The sequence below is a fragment of the Ostrea edulis genome, chromosome 6, assembly GCF_947568905.1.
Source record: "Ostrea edulis chromosome 6, xbOstEdul1.1, whole genome shotgun sequence".
Classification (NCBI taxonomy): domain Eukaryota; kingdom Metazoa; phylum Mollusca; class Bivalvia; order Ostreida; family Ostreidae; genus Ostrea; species Ostrea edulis.
This window is the reverse complement of record NC_079169.1, coordinates 82,065,328-82,085,187: the sequence shown is the minus strand read 5'-3', so window position 1 is coordinate 82,085,187 and position 19,860 is coordinate 82,065,328. Positions and strand designations below refer to the sequence as shown.

At 36.2% G+C, this 19,860-nt stretch overlaps 1 protein-coding gene and 1 pseudogene across 2 annotated transcripts in view; one reads left to right on the top strand and one right to left on the bottom strand.

Moving 5' to 3' along the window:
- LOC125646258 (cadherin-23-like) overlaps positions 1–9,377 on the top strand; it is a 25,421-nt pseudogene extending 16,044 nt beyond the window's left edge.
- Positions 9,356–19,860, bottom strand: part of LOC125646262 (ETS translocation variant 1-like) — a 24,354-nt gene continuing 13,849 nt past the window's right edge. For both annotated transcript variants that reach the window (XM_048872483.2, XM_056140982.1), the window contains 4 exons: positions 19,101–19,169; positions 18,868–18,969; positions 14,176–14,375; positions 9,356–10,389 (listed from right to left, as the gene is read on the bottom strand). In XM_048872483.2, coding sequence (XP_048728440.1) covers positions 9,925–10,389; positions 14,176–14,375; positions 18,868–18,969; positions 19,101–19,169 — 836 coding nt within the window. In that variant the 3' untranslated portion in view covers positions 9,356–9,924. The remainder of the gene's footprint in view (positions 10,390–14,175; positions 14,376–18,867; positions 18,970–19,100; positions 19,170–19,860) is intronic.

Sequence of the window (19,860 nt, the reverse complement as noted above, 5' to 3'; positions counted from 1 at the left end):
AAATAGATAATGTTTATTTCATTTAAAGTTGGTTTTTTCCATGCAGCTGTTATTTACATTGTGTACATTGTAATGACGTCAGTCATGTTTGTTGCAATACTTTTGGCTACTCAGTGTACATGTTTTTAGCTTTATTCATGAATGGAGTGTCTACCACCCTGAATTACCTAAACATAACCAGGGTGGTTACTTTAGCGTTTATCATAAGAAACGGAGGAATCAGCAGAGTCAACTGTAGCTCAGTCCTCTGGCACTGTGGATTAGCCGAATAGTCCTGACACTAGCAATAACATTCGTACTTATGATAAACGCTAAAGTAACCACCCTGGTTATGTTTAGGTAATTCAGGGTGGTAGACACTCCATTCATGAATAAAGCTAAAAACATGTACACTGAGTGGCCAAAAGTATTGCAACAAACATGGCTGACGTCATTACAATGTACACAATGTAAATAACAGCTGCATGGAAAAAACCAACTTTAAATGAAATAAACATTATCTATTTAACATTTTTTTCTAGTATTTGGTTACAAAGCCTTTCTGAATAATAACTTGTCGTAGTCTTGAAGATATGGAAGCTTGGAAGCTACGGATATATGTTTAAGAGAGGCCATTCCAAATTCTTGTCACTGCAGCCATTAGGTCATCCCGGTTTTTAATATCATCAAACTCACGGGACAGTTTCATTTTGATACAACGCCAGCCATTTTCAATGACATTAAGGTCCGGGGACTGTGCAGGACAGTTTAATGTTGGAATACCGTTTTCTTGTTTCCAAGTATTGGTCTGTCTAAAGGAGTGGGGGTGGCATTATGGTCTTGGAAAATAAATTGCTGCTTTCCGAAAACTTTGACAACAACAGGCCATGAGTGATTATCCAGCAATTCAATATACTTTGCTGTTTAGATTTCTATCAACAGGTACACGAACACCAATACCATCATAGGTAATACAACCCCAAAACATACAACTCATTCTCACGGGCGTTTTGCGTTGGTTCAGGCGGTAAGGCTTCCGCTTCTCGGACGATTTTCTCCACAAACTTACAGTTATTTTGTCCAATGTTTTGTCTGAGAAAATAACTTTCTACCACTGTTCAAGTTTCCAATATCTTTTCCTCGGCACCACAAAATTCGGCGTTGTTTGTTGACTTCAGCGATTGTAAGCGTTTTCTGAATTTTGCGGCTCCTGTATCCTTCCTGGTGTAACCTACGACGAACAGTTCTCCTGGACACATTTGTACCTTCATTCCTATTAAAAGTTGATGTAAAGTCTTGAAGAGATTGTCTTCTGTTAGTTTTCAGAATGCGATAAAGTTTCCGACCAACCCCCCCCCCCCCCCCCCCCCCCCGTCATCTATCACTGGGGCCTTCCACTCTGGGGATCGTTTTAAACACTTTCTTTTTGACGGATTTTTTTCAAAACTCTTCCAATAGTGCCTCGATGGATTCCCAATGATTCACTAATTTTGTTGTCATTAAATTCCTTTGAATTCAGAATTACAATCCGTTTCTTTAGGTCCTTTGACAATTCTCTCTCATTCTTCGACATTGTTTTCATTCGATATCTTACCGGAAATCGTCTGCTACTTTGAAGTACAAACGGTCCCCATATAATTCGTACCCTCGTTAATTCGCATACCTGACATCACGACCCAAGCTTACTTTGTTACGCGTCAGCAATAAAAATAAAAATTTGAAGCGAGTAAAATTGTGATGACGTCAGCCATGTTTGTTGCAATACTTTTGGCCACTCAGTGTACATATTCTTTATTGTTTTGTGTTTTATTATATTCCAAAGTGAAACCACAAAGTCATTTTTCCATTGAAATATCATATTGTATACATTTCCAATCGAATCCAATTTTGCAATTCCACCAACTCCCACAGTCTTCATATTTAATGTGGGTTACCTAAGGCCTTTTGTTATTAATCCTTGTCGCCAAGTTGTTTTGTTCTATTATATCATCTTACGTCAATCGTCAAATATGATTTTCTCCCTGTGTAAGGAAAGGACTGTATTTGTATATATTAACTAGTCAAACATTTTGATTTGGAAAATGATATTTAATTGTAATATACGACGCTTTCCTGTTACACTTTTAATCCACAGCGATTGTTGCAATGTTTGTAACAGGAAGATTAACCTTTCAACCCCAATGTCAAACAATCTCCAACATTTCGTTGTAGCCTGTAGTTTTGTAATTTGTATGATTTCAGTTTATCATTTCATTTCAAGTATTGAAGAAGTCTTATTTTTCAGGGATTGTTTCCTTGGATGCGTTGACAGCCAAGACTGGTGACCTCATATTTACAGTGAGCACAACAGACGCTGACAGTCCACAAGTCTCCTTCTCTATCTCCTGTACGCCGACCGGCTGTCCTTTTGACATACTAAATTGTACGTATGAAATATTTTGAAAGTAAGGCACTTTGAAGATCACATGGTTATATTTCGATTTTAGTTCCATTCAGAATGTTTATCCACAGTCCCAACTAGACCTCCAGATTCCAACCACTGCTAAACATGAGAACAAGGTAGTGACTCTGTAAAATGGCTCATGGTTTTGAGTGGTGGAATCAAATCTTCTCCACAACAGTAGCTACCAAAAGTTATCGCGTTTAAACGCGTACCTGAATATCACTGACGTCTCCATATGAGTGAAAAATTCTCGAGAGGGACGTTCAACAAGATACAATCAATCAATCTGGATATCACTGTGACACACCCTGAGTGGCGCCATGGGTAAATAGCAAGATCATGTAGAATAGAGTAGTCTCAAATCGCAGACATATGTAACATGTCGCAGCACCGTACTTACATACAAGCATTTTGAATAAGTTAACACATATTTAGAATTGTCGCAGTTGCTTTCAGATTTATCGCGTCACCTCTACGATACCCCAAGACACCAGAACAATTTTGTTCAAGACCTGTTAAAGCGCGTCCTGGTATTTTAAATCAGTAGGGATCGGGATCGCAGATTGACACATTATGACAAGAGCTTTCGTAGCTACCAGCAATCTTGGTGACAGCACTCTATTCAATTGCAGCGGGAAAAGTATTATTAACTGATCGCCTGCTTCGACACTCCACAGCTGGGTATAATGTGAACGTCATGGCGTCAGATGGGCGGAATACAGTTGGACCAAGTACTATTGACGTAACAATATCAAGTTAGTACATTGTAACTACCATCCCAAGCAAACAATGGGTGAAAATTTGGAATGGACGTGTTCGTGAGGTACGCAAAATACATCAAAGACCTTTTCATCTTTTCCAGATATAAACGGTGATCCAGTTTTAACAAATCTACCCACCTCAATCAATGTCTTGGAGAACTCGGCATTAGGTGCTTCAGTTTTTCAAGCTTCTGCTACCGACACAGATTCGTCGGATCCCAAAGTGTTTCGAGCATCTTTTAATAAGGACTGGGCTGACAAGTACTTCAGAGTAGATAGTTCAAGTAAGGAAAACTGGTTTTCAGCATCGTTTATGTATGTAGTAGTTTGAAGCATGGCATATAGTGTTTGTTTTTATTCTGATTATATTTCGTATCACTGAAACATGCTATAATACGAAAGGTTGCATTTTCCTTTGTCTTAATGATAACCCAAACCCTAAGAGGTATGATTTCTAATGGTTTGCTTTGTAAAGGTTTTGAATTTGAATCGTGTCTGCAAGGCAATCTTTTTGCTCAAAATATTCCACAGATAAATATGTTGATATTTAAAATCCTGTGAATTTGTCTGTCAATCTAGAATAAGCATGTTAGCAACGGAGCAGGACTTCAAAACGGAGGGAAAAACTTGACTGGGACTTGTATCAAAATTACATTGTTGATAATGTGATTGTGACCGTCTTGTGTTTAAAAGGTATTTTAATATGAATGGCTCTGTGCATACATGAAAATCCACTGTTAACTTTCTGTAGGGAGATTTTTACCATATCAATTCTAAATCCGACGAGAAATTCACAAGACTTTTAGAATCATATCTAAATTGTGTGACTGTTTTCAAAGAACGACCTCTCACCTCTGGTCAGTGCATTTCATCCTAACATGTTTGTATATGAACATATATACACGATGTAGGCATAATCTATACTACAAACATCGCGCCGGTAAGTGCGAAAGTTTACTTTCGGAAGATCGGTGGTCTCTTCCCAGGTACTTGTATCTGGGTTCTCTCTTCCACCAAGAAAAACTGGGCGTCACCAGATAACTGAAAAATTGTTGAGTGTGGCGGAAAACATCAATCAATCAAAGAAGGGGGAATTTTGATTATCCTCGAGTCGGGTCCAACGCTTTTAGAGTTCATGTAATATGTGTTCCGGAACTGTGAAAAAAGAAAGAAAATTGTTTCAGACAAGACAACAAGGGTTGTAAATATCTATATCATCTGTGTTTCAGTGATGATGAAAGTAGTTAAAAGTAGTTTTGATATATATACACGTAGAAAAATAAATCGCAACACCAGCCTTTTTCTCTCTTAGCTAAAGCATGCTGATTAATTTCACAATATAAAATGAATAACAGTTTTCATGTTTGACGTCATATTTCAATATCATCACCTAATCTCTAAAAAGGTTATCTCACCGTCTTTTTCACAAATAAGAAGACGTAATATTGTTACGTAAATTATACTGTAAATAAACATGCCTTTGTCTATTGATTCAAAAGTTTATTTTGAATGAAATTAAGTTATATGGTTAGCACGTTGTAAAATTTTAACAGGTTTCTTTCAGTATCTAGTGTGACTTATGTTCACACAAATGACGGACTCTAAGCAATCTTAAGTCTCTGATCAAACGTAGAATTTGATATTGGGATAGAGCTTGTTACCCCTTATGCAGTACCGGTGTCACTTCATCTAAAGATAGAATTGGCGGCGTCCTGAGACGAACTTGATGATCAATGTAAAACTTTATACGGTACCAATTTTAATGCACAAGATGTGCATTTCGACAAATAATATCTCTTCAGTGATGCTCAAGCCGAAATGTTTGAAATCCGAAATAACAATTAAGTTTTAGAGCTATTATAGGGGAAAACAGTGTGCCAAAAAAGTGGAGTCAAATTCGTTGAAGGATAAGAGCTATGCGTGAGTGAGATAATCCTTCATTTTGAAATGAATTTCTAAATTTTATAACGACAATTAGATATGCATCCGTATTTTCAAGCTAGTAACGAAGTACTTAGCTATACTGGGCTGTAGATACCCTCGGGGGAAAAACAGTCCACCAGCAGAGGCCTCTACCCAGGGATCATAATGTAAAACTTATACGGTACCAATTTTGATGCACCAGATGCTCATTTCGACAATAATGTCTCTTGAAGTCCCAAATGTGCTCAAAGGGGTTCAAATCTGGACTTCGAGCAGGCTATGGTAGTGTCGTAAAAAAAATACACAGCACGAGTATGATGTGGTCTAGAATTGTCATTCATGAACACTTGCCTTTGTTGAAAAGGATGATTGTCAAAATGAGGCACTTCACTTGCTGCAAGAATATCCCTTTGGTAATTTTGTGCATGTGAAAGGTTGTCCTAATTAACTGTGACAAGATCCAGTTTACAATAGTAGGAAACACAGCCCCACACCATTACTGATCCACCACCAAACGGAATCACCTCTACAATATTTTGTTATACGTATGCAGTTCTAGTTTGCCGCCATACATGCATTCTTCCATCTGTGATATGTAGTAAAATGCGACTCTCATCCGACTAATAGACTTTCCTCCAAGAGGCTAGCTTCCAACACCATTGCGTACATGCTATTGTGTGGTTGTGTGTAAGAAAATGTTTTCATGGGTCTTCTTGAACGATAGGCAAATGTTGATTCTGATTATGTTATTGTTGAAAGCAAACGATGTGGCCATCATTCCCGTTTTAAAACTGAGCTATTGGTAAAAACCTTTCGTCTAACCATCCTTCTAAGTGCATTAACCTCCCGAACAGATATTTTACGGGGTCTTCCAGATCTTGCACGATCTTTGACTCATTTGTTCAATGACAATTCTTCAGATGGCTGAATGATGATGACCCACTTTGTCAATATGATATACCTGCTTGCCTCATTCCAATAACATGCTATCGGGACGTGTTGAGGACCTATCATTTTGATGTGCAAGAAAAGTATATATATAAATGCCTAACTGTACACATTAAATAAAGAGCTAAAGCAATGTATACAAGTACAATAGTCACAGGGAATTCTAGGACAAGGGGTATATTGTAAACAAAGGTACAGACTGACTTGCGTTACTGGATTCAAAATTGTTGCCCTGTTTTTAAAAAGATTTATAAAGGAGTACTAGTAAGTTTGGTGTGGCAATACTTTTTTCGATGTGTATATATTTGTAGCTTAAAGGACACATCGCATGTTTTTAAACTTTTTAATTTTTTCAGCAAAATTAATTCATTTCATGCCTAAAACTACTTTACATGTGTTTTAAATGAAACAGTTTGCGTAGTTTTCGAGTTTGAAAGCGATAAATTCAAATCTTGCGATATGCATATTTTCTTCGATAGTTTACGCGCCATTATCTGTAACGTCATATGCGACCTCGAGCGAGAAGATTTGAAAGCAGTTGTTAGCCATTTCATAAACAGATTAGATTTAATTGACAAACAAACAATTATCACATTAACAGCTTGTAAATAACACTGCATTAGGGTGTTTTGTGCCGTTAAGGGTGTACTTGCTGTCAGTGTGTTGTTTTCCTCATTCGCGCTAATATACAAACCGACCAGGGATATTGATATAAGTTGTAGAAGTTGTTTGTTAATCGTCGTAAGGTACACTGTAGTTTACAATTTTTACGTTGATATATTTTTTTAATCGAAATTGAGATGGCTGTTCCGTTCGACAAACATGTGTATACCATTTGCAGCAATACGTAAAGATTGTATATATCACTTAGAAATGTCTTTAGATTAATGCTTCCTTATTGTATTTGTGCTTCTGTTGTGTGTTGTTATTCGTATCCTATAGGATATACGTCCTTCCTTCTTTCAGCTGGTATAGTTTATACCTCAGCTTCCTATAGGATATACGTTCTTCCTTCTTTCAGCTGGTATAGTTTATACCTCCAGCTCTAACAACATAGACTACGATGTTCTTCCCAACCCGCCCTCCTTCCTGATGTACATCACGGTCACTGATGGTAAATGGTACAACACGGAATACCTATCAATTCAGATTCAGAATGTAAACGAAGATCCAGCGTTTTCCCAATCACATTACTCAGCCTCGAGGACAGAAGGAACGGTACGTGACTTGTTGGTCAGAGACAAAAACGATTGGTCACATCTCTCTGCAAGTAATCTTACTAAGCGTTGATATGATTTACGCATATAGTACTGCCATGTTTATGAAGACCCTTTTGAGATATCATATATCTGTTGAATTTCCAAAGGATACACTGTAATACATACCTAAACATCTCTATAATAATATGAATATTATTTTGCCATCACTATGCAGCGACAGAATAATTTAATGCGAATCACAGACTAAAGACAATTTACACATAGTTATTCTGTTTACAGGCAATATGTCTATTTTGTACACAAACGATATTGCATGGACATGTTAAAATACTATTCATATCATTTCTAAAAGGATGGTAGTGCATTTCCTGCAACGAGGTATAATGTTTTGGATCCAGATAGTGGGAGTGGTGACACTAAAACATACTCTTTAGACTGTGGTAATGAAACTAATCGATTTTCAATTTCATCTACAACCGGGGTGATCAGCTTTAAGGGGGATTATAATCTTGATGACGGCGTCTCACCGGAAGAGGTTAACTGTACTGTGACGGTCACGGACGCTGCAGGACTAAGCGACACCTGTGTTGTAACACTTCATATTCGCCATGACAACGAATTTTCTCCAACATTCCCCTATTCCAGTTACGCCATTACGGTTCAGTCTTATGAAATAGTTGGGAAAATAGTGCAAACAATTCAGGCTGGTGATCAAGATCTGTCTTCACACAATCATGGCAAATACTCTTATTCTTTATCTCCAAACACCCGCTTCGACGTACTTCAAAATGGCAGCTTATATATAAAAGATCTGAGTGGTCTCTATAATACCTCAGCAACGTATACACTTACACTGACTGCGACGGATTTAGCAAGTCGTTCAACATCGGTTCCAGTGGTTATAACCATACCACATTACGTCATAGCAGATTCTCCATATTCCACAGACCGACCCTATTCCTTTTTAGAAAAACCAACAGATATGGCCTGGTTTGTGCCAGCTATGGTTGGTTGCCTTTTCTTTATGAGTTTCATTGGTTTCTCCTGCTATTTGTGTACTAAGGACTGTAAATGCAGAAAACCGAAATGTGATTGCTGGTGAGTACATATGGTTTAAAGCTTTATTGACTTTTTTTCACAGAGTGTGCATCTTTGATATGATTATTACTGTTCATGAATTATTTGTGTATTGTTAGTAGTATTACATAATTATTGCAGATATCTAGAGTTTTAGGATAATATCTGCCCGTCAGATAACCATGCCTGTGGTATACGGCAGTACGCTGTCTTCAGCTATTGTTATACATGTACCATTATCTTCTTTACTGTAGTAAAAGGAAGAAAGTATGGCGTCCCAAACCAGTAAAGGTGGTCCTACCCAGACCTAAGGAATTACCAGCAGAAAAACCCAAGCCGAAAGAACCTCCTCCAAAACCTAAACCTCTGAAAGAAATACCCGCTCCAAAACCGGAAAGACCACCAAGAATTCGCTCTCCTGTGGAGGAGAGAAGTAATGAATTTGATCTCATCGAGTGTGATAAAATTTTACTTTAGTGTAGTCAATAAAACCATGCCGGCGACATGTTTATGAAGCCTCAATCGGTCTAATACCAAGATATTGAAACTTTCACACAATTTTTTTTAATCATAAACACTGTTCTGTAATGATGCATTGTTGTATTTCTGCTTGGTTTTTTTGTAGTTGATGTCACATCGCCAATAAATAAAGGACCCCCACAACCAAAACCAAATAGAGATTTTGAAAAAAACGTACCAGCGCCTGCAAATAAATTCAGTCCACCTCCCCCTTATTACTCGAGGCAAGGGTGGACCACTGCAGAAGTCCATAATTCACGCAGGGAACCATCGGCTGATTCAGGTGTTATTTTCAGTGGATACATCAGTAACCACAAAAATGATGGAAGAGTTTTATCTGAAGACAGATATCATATTCAAGTGGAAGAAGACATTAAACAAAAACCGAAAAAAACTTATGAATTCTGGACAGATATGAAATACGACTTTAATTGAAATGGTTTTATAAGCATATTTAAAGATTTTGTTGTTGTTATATATTTGTAATAATTAAAAACCATGAATGATTTGCTGTTTTATGAAACATAGCACTAAAAAGGAATGGTACAACATAATAATCTAATGCTATTCAAAACAAGCACATACTAGGTTTAATGTCAAGTAACTCTTTGCCAAACAACAAACTAAAATGATATCAAGGACACTTTTGCCAATAAGCTTGCTGTACTAAATGCGTATAAATGTTAGAAGAGTAAATTGGATACATATTTTACAATGACGTTTTATTGGTATTAATAATAAAAATATCTTTAAATCATTTAAATATCACAGAGCCACAAATTTGGAAATCGTATAGATGATAGAATAACAAATTACATTTCCATTAAGTCTGAGAATATTCTAGATAATAAATGGCATGTCAAAATTTAACTATTTCTTCATAAAAGGTAACTATAAATTAGACATGAACAAAACTATTCCTCAAGAGTCTGAAAATTTATGGATTCAAGTAAGCAGATAGAAAATCACAAATAGTTTAAGAGTTGCAAAATGACCATGTTACAATGAAACGTGGTCCAAATGTAATGTATTGGTCTATATGGTACTTTCGTTGTTAGTACACACAATTCTCCAGATAAGGTCCTGTGTTATACATTCTCTGCATGCCGTGCATGTACTGTAGACGGTGCTGCTCCATGCTCTGCATATTAGAACTTGATGACGTTGGCGAAGAAATCATGTTTAGACCGTGCATCGGTACGTGATGATTTGAAGTAAACGGACTAGGAGTCATGTGACTAGCATTCGTCTGTTCGAATGTCATCGTTTGGTTATCAATTGATTGATTGGAACCTCGGTAAAAATCCTCAGAGTAGCAGTCTGTTTTCAATATCGGCCTATGATTATCCGGAAAAGCCATTGTAAAGAGTGCTTCTGGATCACACACGAATTTATAAACATAACGTTCTCCCGCCACTTTCTGCATTATTCCTTTTTCATAGTAATAGCGAAGAGATCTGCTCAGTTTATCATAATTCATAGCAGGTCTATTCTTCTGCAAACCCCAACGTCTGGCAACCTGCAACATATTGCAAAGTATGTTTTAGTTAAGTTTACATTTATCCTTTCTATATTACACAGTAATGTTTCTACAATCTACATATATGACTACGGATTACTCCGTGTGCCCGATCGAGATATGGGGCTCGCAGCAGGTGTGACCGGTCGACAGGGATGCTTACTTCTCTTATCCAGGGATCCGTGTTTGCTCCTACTCTTAATCTGGTAGTCTTTATAGGAGGTTTGAGATTGATCACTGTTCATTTCTCCTACTTTCAATTTTGTAGTCTTTATAGGAGGTTTGAGATCGATCACTGTTCATTGCTCCTACTTTCAATTTTGTAGTCTTTATAGGAGGTATGAGATCGATCACTGTTCATTGCTCCTACTTTCAGTTTTGTAGTCTTTATAGGAGGTATGAGATCGATCACTGTTCATTGCTCCTACTTTCAGTTTTGTAGTCTTTATAGGAGGTATGAGATCGATCACTGTTCATTGCTCCTACTTTCAGTTTTGTAGTCTTTATAGGAGGTATGAGATTGATCATTGTTCGTTATCTTCACCCTTTACATCCGATACAAAATAAGAGGCTAATACGCTCATAGCAGAGCTACGCAATAGCTAGGTGTAGAGTTCATAGTGGAGAAAACCTATTTTAAAAACATCCCCCCCCCCCACGATTTATGATTTTAAAGCTTGGAGAAATTAACATTATGTCTGTTTGGACAACTGTGAAGTCATATTTTCCTTTAATGCCCCCCCCCTTCCTCTTAAACACTTTTATCTCTTTCGAAACTCCCAGTCCTTAAAATAGACATACTATATTCATCAAGTAAGCATTCATACACATAACTGCAGCGCGTTCATGAAAAAATGACTATCATTACAAAAAGGCAAAAACACTATATGTATATATATATATATATGTATATATATATATATATATATATATATATATATATATATATATATATATATAAATCACAGAAATAGCAATAAACTCTTAAATGAACATAACTGTCCTAAGTGAAGAAATATTTAATATAAAGCACAGAAAATTTCACTTTATTCGGATACCCACTTCCGGTATATATATATATATATATATATATATATATGTGTGTGTGTGTGTGTGTGTGTGTGTGTGTGTATGTATAATATATATAACTTATATGAAAGGGGAAGACAACGAACAGTGATCAATCTCATAATTCCTATAAGCAATACAAAATAGAGAGTTGGACAAACACTGACCCCTGGATATACTAGAGGTGAGATAAGGTACCTAGAAGGACTAAGCATCCCCTGTCGACCGGTCACACCCGCCGTGAGCCCTAAATTTTGATCGGGTAATCGGAGTTATAGGTTGTCAAAATTGGTATGGTATGAAACAAGTCAGACAGTATTTTGATCTAATGATAGGTTGTATCGGCAAACTAGATTGTTATAACGACCTTAAAATTTGCGAAATGCTGACTTTAATCGAGACTGTTAAAACCCCTGCACCATCAACTTCTTTGTCAGTAGCCTGCCTCGATTTAAAAACTGGTCATACGCAGAACAAGCTATTGGGTATCAAATCAATTGAGAGATATAAACACCATATGCAGGTGATGATGGAATATTGCTACATAAATACTAGTATGGGAAGTTGACGACAGAGAAGCTGAAATCATCCTGTTTATCATAAAGTGGTGTTAGTTTGCCGTTGATATCTAATTTCAATAAAATATCTAAGTATGAAGCAGAAGTGGATGACTCTGTGGTGTCTTTTATTTCGAGTTCACAGGGATTTATCGAATCAACACATGAATGAAAATTAGCATTGTTAACAGATAAAACGTCGTTGATATATCTAAATGTCGCAATGAATGCCATATAGGCTAAGTCGGTGTCAAATTATTGCAGTTTCTCTTCTATTGTATTGATTTTTTCCACATGTAATTATCTTCTTTTAACTAAGAAGCGAGTATTCGACAATTATCATTGTTCATGACATCGGTCATTATTCAAGAAACAGCCTTAACTTTAACATAGATACCGTTATTTCTAGTTTGGCGCTTTGCGTCAATAAAACATTTTTTCAAGAATTTGATTCTAAGTAATAGATAAGAAAAATTATACAATTATAATATACTGTTTTTAGTATTTTCATAAATATAATTTTTAAAAGATATTCATTTCGCAAATTGAAAGAAATTAAGCAAGATTCATTTCTTTCAATTACATATTGGCGGTATTAATGAATATAATTAATAAAATATTGGTTATGGATTTCCTACGTAATATGAGGCAGTTGTAGTCATATACACAGCAACTGCGTCTACAGTATCTAAAGTATTGCTAGGTGTAGAGTCCATGAAGGAGAGAAAAACAATATAGATTAAAGTTTGCGCATGATAGAAATTTATCCTTCAGGAACTTTATTTACTGGAAACAAAAAAAAATTGGTATTGAACTATTGATAGTGAAAATGTTTTTATTTTCAATAGATAATCAATTATTCATAATGGGGGGGGGGGATGTCAAGGACAATAACTCCTATGCTGGTTCCTCTACTGTATGCCCATTATACAATGATGTTCTTAATATCCACAATTATTTTATACATATTTATATATTAGTAGTTTTTCTAAACTGTTGACATTGACATTTTAACAAGATTTTATCTATTTCTTATTATTCTGTTTTACAAAAATGTGTGATTTTCTGATGTTGACCCATACTTCTATTTTTGTATGTCTGACACCTTGAAATTAATAGTTTCCCCACTTTCAACCATTACTATTCATAAGTCACATGAGGGTGGGGCTACCTTAAAACAAAACACAGACACTTGTAAACCATAACTGTTATGATTTAAATCTCAGATGTTTCACTGTGATCCCTATTATCAAATTCTACTCGGATAGTTCGTTTGAAAGGAAATTTCATTAAAGGATTTTTAAATGTGCATGGCGTTGTTTTTATACTGTTACTAAGACACTATATACGCCCAAACCTATGACGTCGTTCAGACCGGTAGTGGTGACTCAGTGGTCAGAGGCTTTAGAGTGCTTCATAACCGGGATATCGTGGGATCGATAACCGGGATGTCGCGGGATCGATAACTGGGGTGTTGTGGGATCGATAACCGGGATGTCGCGGGATCGATAACCGGGGTGTCGTGGGATCGATAACCGGGATGTCGTGGGATCGATAACCGGGGTGTTGTGGGATCGATAACCGGGATGTCGCGGGATCGATAACCGGAGTGTCGTGGGATCGATAACCGTGATGTCGCGGGATCGATAACCGGGGTGTCGTGGGATCGATAACCGGGATGTCGCGGGATCGATAACCGGGATGTCGCGGGATCGATAACCGGGATGTCGTGGGATCGATAACCGGGGTGTTGTGGGATCGATAACCGGGATGTCGTGGGATCGATAACCGGGGTGTCGTGGGATCGATAACCGGGATGTCGCGGGATCGATAACCGGGCTGTCGTGGGATCGAGCCGTGCTCCTGTCTTACCATAATCAAATCAAAGACGTAAAATACAGTAGAGACGACCCTGCTACGACCCTGAGCATCATTTATAGGTCTAAACTTGTAACACTTCGCCTACAGCTGGTGACGTCTCGATATGAGTGAAACATTCTCGAAAGGACGTAAAAGAAATATGCAAAAAAAGAAAAGAAAAAGATGTCATTCAGAGACACTGCAAACGGTATTCTTTTATGACGTCATACTACTATATACATGTATATATTTTATTAGTGTCCATGTTGTCTTTTTTCTTTTAAACTATGAGAGAGAGTACCTCTTCCGGTTCGATAAGCTTGAATTCAAGTCCCCTACCAGTCCACGCGATAAAGGCAGAATTGGCGGGGTCATCAAGGAGGGCAACTAAAAACTGCCATAGCTGAAGGGATCCCCTTCTCTGGTATGTGGGAGGTTGACCTTCTCTTTGGAAGCGGTCGAAGTAAAAGTCTCTGTAAAGTTCTGCTTTTATATCCATGCCTGAAAATTAATAAATTTAAAATTCGTTTATAAAAGTGAGGCACAAAGGATTTGGGGATTAAATATTTTGAATATATGATAATATGCAATGACGTCATAGATCGTTCGTTAACTTTCTATTGTGTATGTGATTTTCCTGGTACATTCCTGAAAGATGACAGTGCTGATCCAGACGATGAATGGAGAGTAACAGTAGATTAAGGTTCTGGCAGAGTCTTAACAGAAAATAAGTGTATGTGTTTACTTCGCTGCCCTTAAATTAAATCCGACACAGTAAAACAGTGACTTTGTAAGATGGGACGCATTTTATGCTTTGAGGGGCGGATCAAATGCATTTCAAACTGAATATTTCGAATATGATATCTTTGTTTTACACTATTCTTCAAATATCATTCAGATATTGTATTGAATTTGTAGCAGTATTTTGGGTACAAGTGTGCCTTGTGTGACATCGAGAAAACAATCTGTCTAACAGAGACATCGTATTGTACACATTTAATTCTGTCTAATACAAACATCGTATTGTACACATTTTATTCTGTCTAATATAAGCATCGTATTGTACACATTTAATTCTGTCTAATACAAACATCGTATTGTACACATTTAATTCGGTCTAATACAAGCATCGTATTGTACACATTTAATTCGGTCTAACAGAGACATCGTATTGTACACATTTAATTCGGTCTAATACAAACATCGTATTGTACAGATTTAATTCTGTCTAATACAAACATCGTATTGTACAGATTTAATTCGGTCTAATACAATCACCGTATTGCACACATTTGATTCTGTCTAATACAAACATCGTATTCTACACATTTAATTCTGTCTAATACAAACATCGTATTCTACACATTTAATTCTGTCTAATACAAACATCATATTCTACACATTTAATTCTGTCTAATACAAACATCGTATTGTACACATTGTATTCTGTCTAATATAGCATCGTATTGTACACATTTAATTCTGTCTAATACAAACATCGTATTGTACACATTTAATTCTGTCTAATACAAACATCGTATTCTACACATTTAATTCTGTCTAATACAAACATCGTATTGTACACATTTAATTCTGTCTAATACAAACATCGTATTGTACACATTTAATTCTGTCTAATACAAACATCGTATTCTACACATTTAATTCGGTCTAATACAAATATCGTATTGTACACATTTAATTCTGTCTAATACAAACATCGTATTGTACACATTTAATTCAGTCTAACAGTGACATCGTATTGTACACACTTAAAACAAAATGAAGAAAAAAAGTAGTGCCGTCATGGGTTGTCAAAGGTATGCGTCCCCATACCAAGGCAATTTTTTTTCAGTGTTCAGCCAGTCCGATTGCGTGTTACATGTAATATTAAATTATTCAACAAGATTACTTCAAAAAACTCTCTCTCTCTCTCTCTCTCTCTCTCTCTCTATATATATATATATATATATATATATATATATATATATATACATATAAAGTCAAAAAATAAAATCCAATGCTCAAACTTTTATCTATAGCGCTTTCGCCCTGCGGAGTCCGCAGGGCGAATGCGCTATAGATAATAGTTTGAGCATTGGATTTTATTTTATTTTTTGACTTTATTCTACCCCGATACCAAGAAAAAATAATTTATTGAATATATATATATATATATATATATATATATATATATATATATACACACACTTGTTTAGGAAACAATGATATTTTTTTTAAATAGATATAGTGTATCTCAGAATTTAATTTCTATAAACTTTTGCTCTAACTACAAGTACTGAATTGCCTTCGAATTGTGTAATATTTCATAAGTTGTCAATTATATATCGTAAAAATGAACTAGAGGATAGCTGACACTGTGTATCAAGTTGTAGGTCTTCATTGTCCGCTCCATCTCCCAATGATATTAACTGATATCCAATGACACGGTGTACTATGATACCAATCACGTGAAGTCTTATAAACGAAAATGAAAACTTAGAGGGATTAATCCATTCCAAAGATGGGCCTATTTTGTATTATATGTGATATGAATTTCTTGGAAGAGGACCCCTTGCCATTGATAACGCTAATTGGTTTCTTTGAAACTTTAGAAAAGGTAATTATAACTCCTAAACATGGCTATTAAACCATTGTGATATCTGAGGAAAGAGTTTGCAAACAACGTCGGGTGGCTGAAGATGCCGATTACGGCAAAAAGTGCAAATTAAATCCCGAGTTTATGATATACTTGAATAATGATTAATCACGTTTCAAATCAAGCACTGGCGCTTCAATGGGTTTTATGCCTTTCCTGAAAATGTAATTAATTTTCTCCCCACTAAATTTAATCAAAGCCAGCTTTTATTGTTAATTTGATGTTAAAATATGTATTGGTTATACCTATATTTCCTTGTTGCTGAGTGAATAATCCGAGTTATATGAAAAACTTTCAACAGACATTAGTTACATTCATAGGAGAGGACAAAGGCGTTAAATGTCTGGCAGACTCTTTGATCGAATGCTAATTTACCGTTAATGGTTTAAAGCACCATTGACTAAATCTTTGTTTAAAAACATGTTGTATTCATAACACCTTGGCACAGAGGCTGGTAAAGAATTGTAAAATTTTCATCTGCTGGGAATCCTAGCAAACTTAATATTCCTATAAAACGGTAAGATACTGTCCCTTGTAAGACCTAATATTCCCCAAGAACCTATAAGACACTCCCTTGTAAGTCATAATATTCCCTATGAACCGGAAAGATATTGTCCCTTGTAAGACCTAATATTTCCTATGAACAAATAAGATACTGTCCCTTGTAAGACCTAATATTTCCTATGAACAAATAAGATACTGTCCCTTATAAGACCTAATATTCCCTATGAACCGATAAGATACTGTCCCTTGTAAGACCTAATATTTCCTATGAACAAATAAGATACTGTCCATTGTAAGACCTAATATTTCCTATGAACAAATAAGATACTGTCCCTTATAAGACCTAATATTCCCTATGAACCGATAAGATACTGTCCCTTGTAAGACCTAATATTTCCTATGAACCGGAAAGATATTGTCCCTTGTAAGACCTAATATTCTCTATGAACCGATAAGACACTGTTCCTTGTAAGACCTAATATTCCCTATGAACCGGTAACACACTGTCCCTTGTAAGACCTAATATTCCCTATGAACCGATAAGATACTGTCCCTTGTAAGACCTAATATTCCCTATGAACCGGTTTCTATTGCCTTCCTATTTCCAAGTCATTCATATTTAGATAGTCAGACTAGTGTAGACGTGTAAGTATTTCCATAAGCTCCTCTCTATCAATGTTTATATTTTACAATGTAAGTGCATGTATTTTCACCTGCTCTTCGTATTCAACTCTCCAACAAGTTCTTAATGTATGTCTTTTCTTGTAAAAGGATTAGTTCATGCAATTGCAATGTCTTACTGTAACACTTAAAAATTGATATATTCCTTGGATTTATACTGTAGTTTTGTTTATGTATACAGTACATATTCATATTTGTCGAAGTACATATATATAATTTGATTAGAAGACACCATGCTAACTATGACAAATTAATCATTATATTTCCAATGCGTCACAACCCTGCTGAATTTCTGAACACGAAGCTGATATAACTGGATAATACACCGTCGTTCTTAATTATATCGCTGCAAGATGGAAAACGCGACCGAAAATTGAGCAACATTCGGCTACATTTTGTTCATGACAAATGCATTATAGAGACGATGACAGTGTCATTAAGGCAGTTCTTCTAGAAAAATGAATAATGCATTTCCTTCTTATTGATTTACCAGGCCATTATGATGCACAATGCAGAGAGTTGACCTTTCTATAAAGAAGGATTTCGTCGGTTATTCAAGCGCTTCACGTTGTGCACATTTCGTGTGCTAGAGTCTGGACACACTGTAGTTTGTTGTTTCGTGCTGAACAATACGATGTAAGCAGGCAGATTGTGGGGGTGAGTCCGTGCTGCTTATTGAGACCCTCATAAAAACAAACTTCATCACCAACTAAGATCACATTCACTGCACATTGATCAAAAAGGCTTAATTTCGGATTTACAAACTGAACTTTCCTGGAAAGAATATTGATAGGCTTATAATGGTGAACGTAAATAAGACACAGGATCACTTCTTGAGGCTGTGGAATAGTCCTTGATCTCCCTTTAGACGGCTGCATTCCGCGACATAATTGAATTGAATTAGTTTTTAGGTGATATAAGGGATGTTTTGATTGAGTTCCCGTAGACATAAGCGACAATTAAATTAGACCTGGCAATCAGAGATCAACTGTCTGTTTATGCTCAGAATAACCAAATCACTGCCGCTCTCATCTGCATTCAAGTAAATAGATTTCCCGAGTTTCAAATTTGGTGATTGTTCGTTTCCATTTTCAGAAATTACCACTATTTCATAGTTAAAGCTTGATTTTCTTTCGAAAATAGACTTACCTTCCCATCTCTCTCGATGTTTCTCTCTGATACGGTCAAAGTATGAAGGATCCTCTTGACAGAAGAACCTCATCGCATTCTGGTAGGGACAGGGGAATCCCACTGAAAGTCAGATATTCTCATTTAGTTATCACAAAAAAGAAAAAGAAAGTTGATGAATCGTGACATTTTTGGGATATAAGTGTGAACTTTTTCTATGTATGATATTCAATAGTACATATTGTAATGACTACCTTCTTGAGGACTTCCATGTCTTGTTATGTCTGGTCTGCTAAAGCCACTGCATGCTGGAAACCGCTCTACTGTTGATCAGCGGTAGAGAATTAGATTAATAACATAGTTTTATAAATTTCAAACGCCGCTCATTTTGCTTAAAGTTGTATGGTCCGCAAGCTTGGTGTGTTTTTAAACGTGATAAAAATCGTTACAAGTTTACATATGAAAAAATTATTTGAAATACGTTTTCATAATTAAAATATTCAGAAATATTCAATTTGAAACACCTATTCACAAAACCCAAATACGATTGTCATGACAGTAACGAATCTTGTGGCGGCAGGGTTGCATCCCCCCTTTGGTTGAATATTTTTAACAACAACCAAAAAAACCGGCCATTTTGAGGTCTGCAATCCTTCTTTTTTGGGCGGTAAAGATAAAAACATTGGTCGCAACCCCCTTTTGAAAATATTTTGGATCAGCCCTTGCACGTGTACCCGTTGCTGATATTCGCAAGCATTGTTGGCTGTATATGTAATTCATGCATTTCATAATTCATATTTTTAACTGGGTTATTTTGCCCAAATAGTCTGACGATCTTTATTAAAAACATTGAAGTCCCGAGCCGAGCATGTTTTCTCTCTTTCAAATTCAACACCGCTCTTTTGTTTAAGTACACATCGCATTCCCTGATTTTTTTTGTTGTTTTGTTGAGATTGGGGGGGGGGGGGTGTTTTTGTTTTGGGGGTTTTGGGTTGTTTTTTTGTTTAGGTGGGT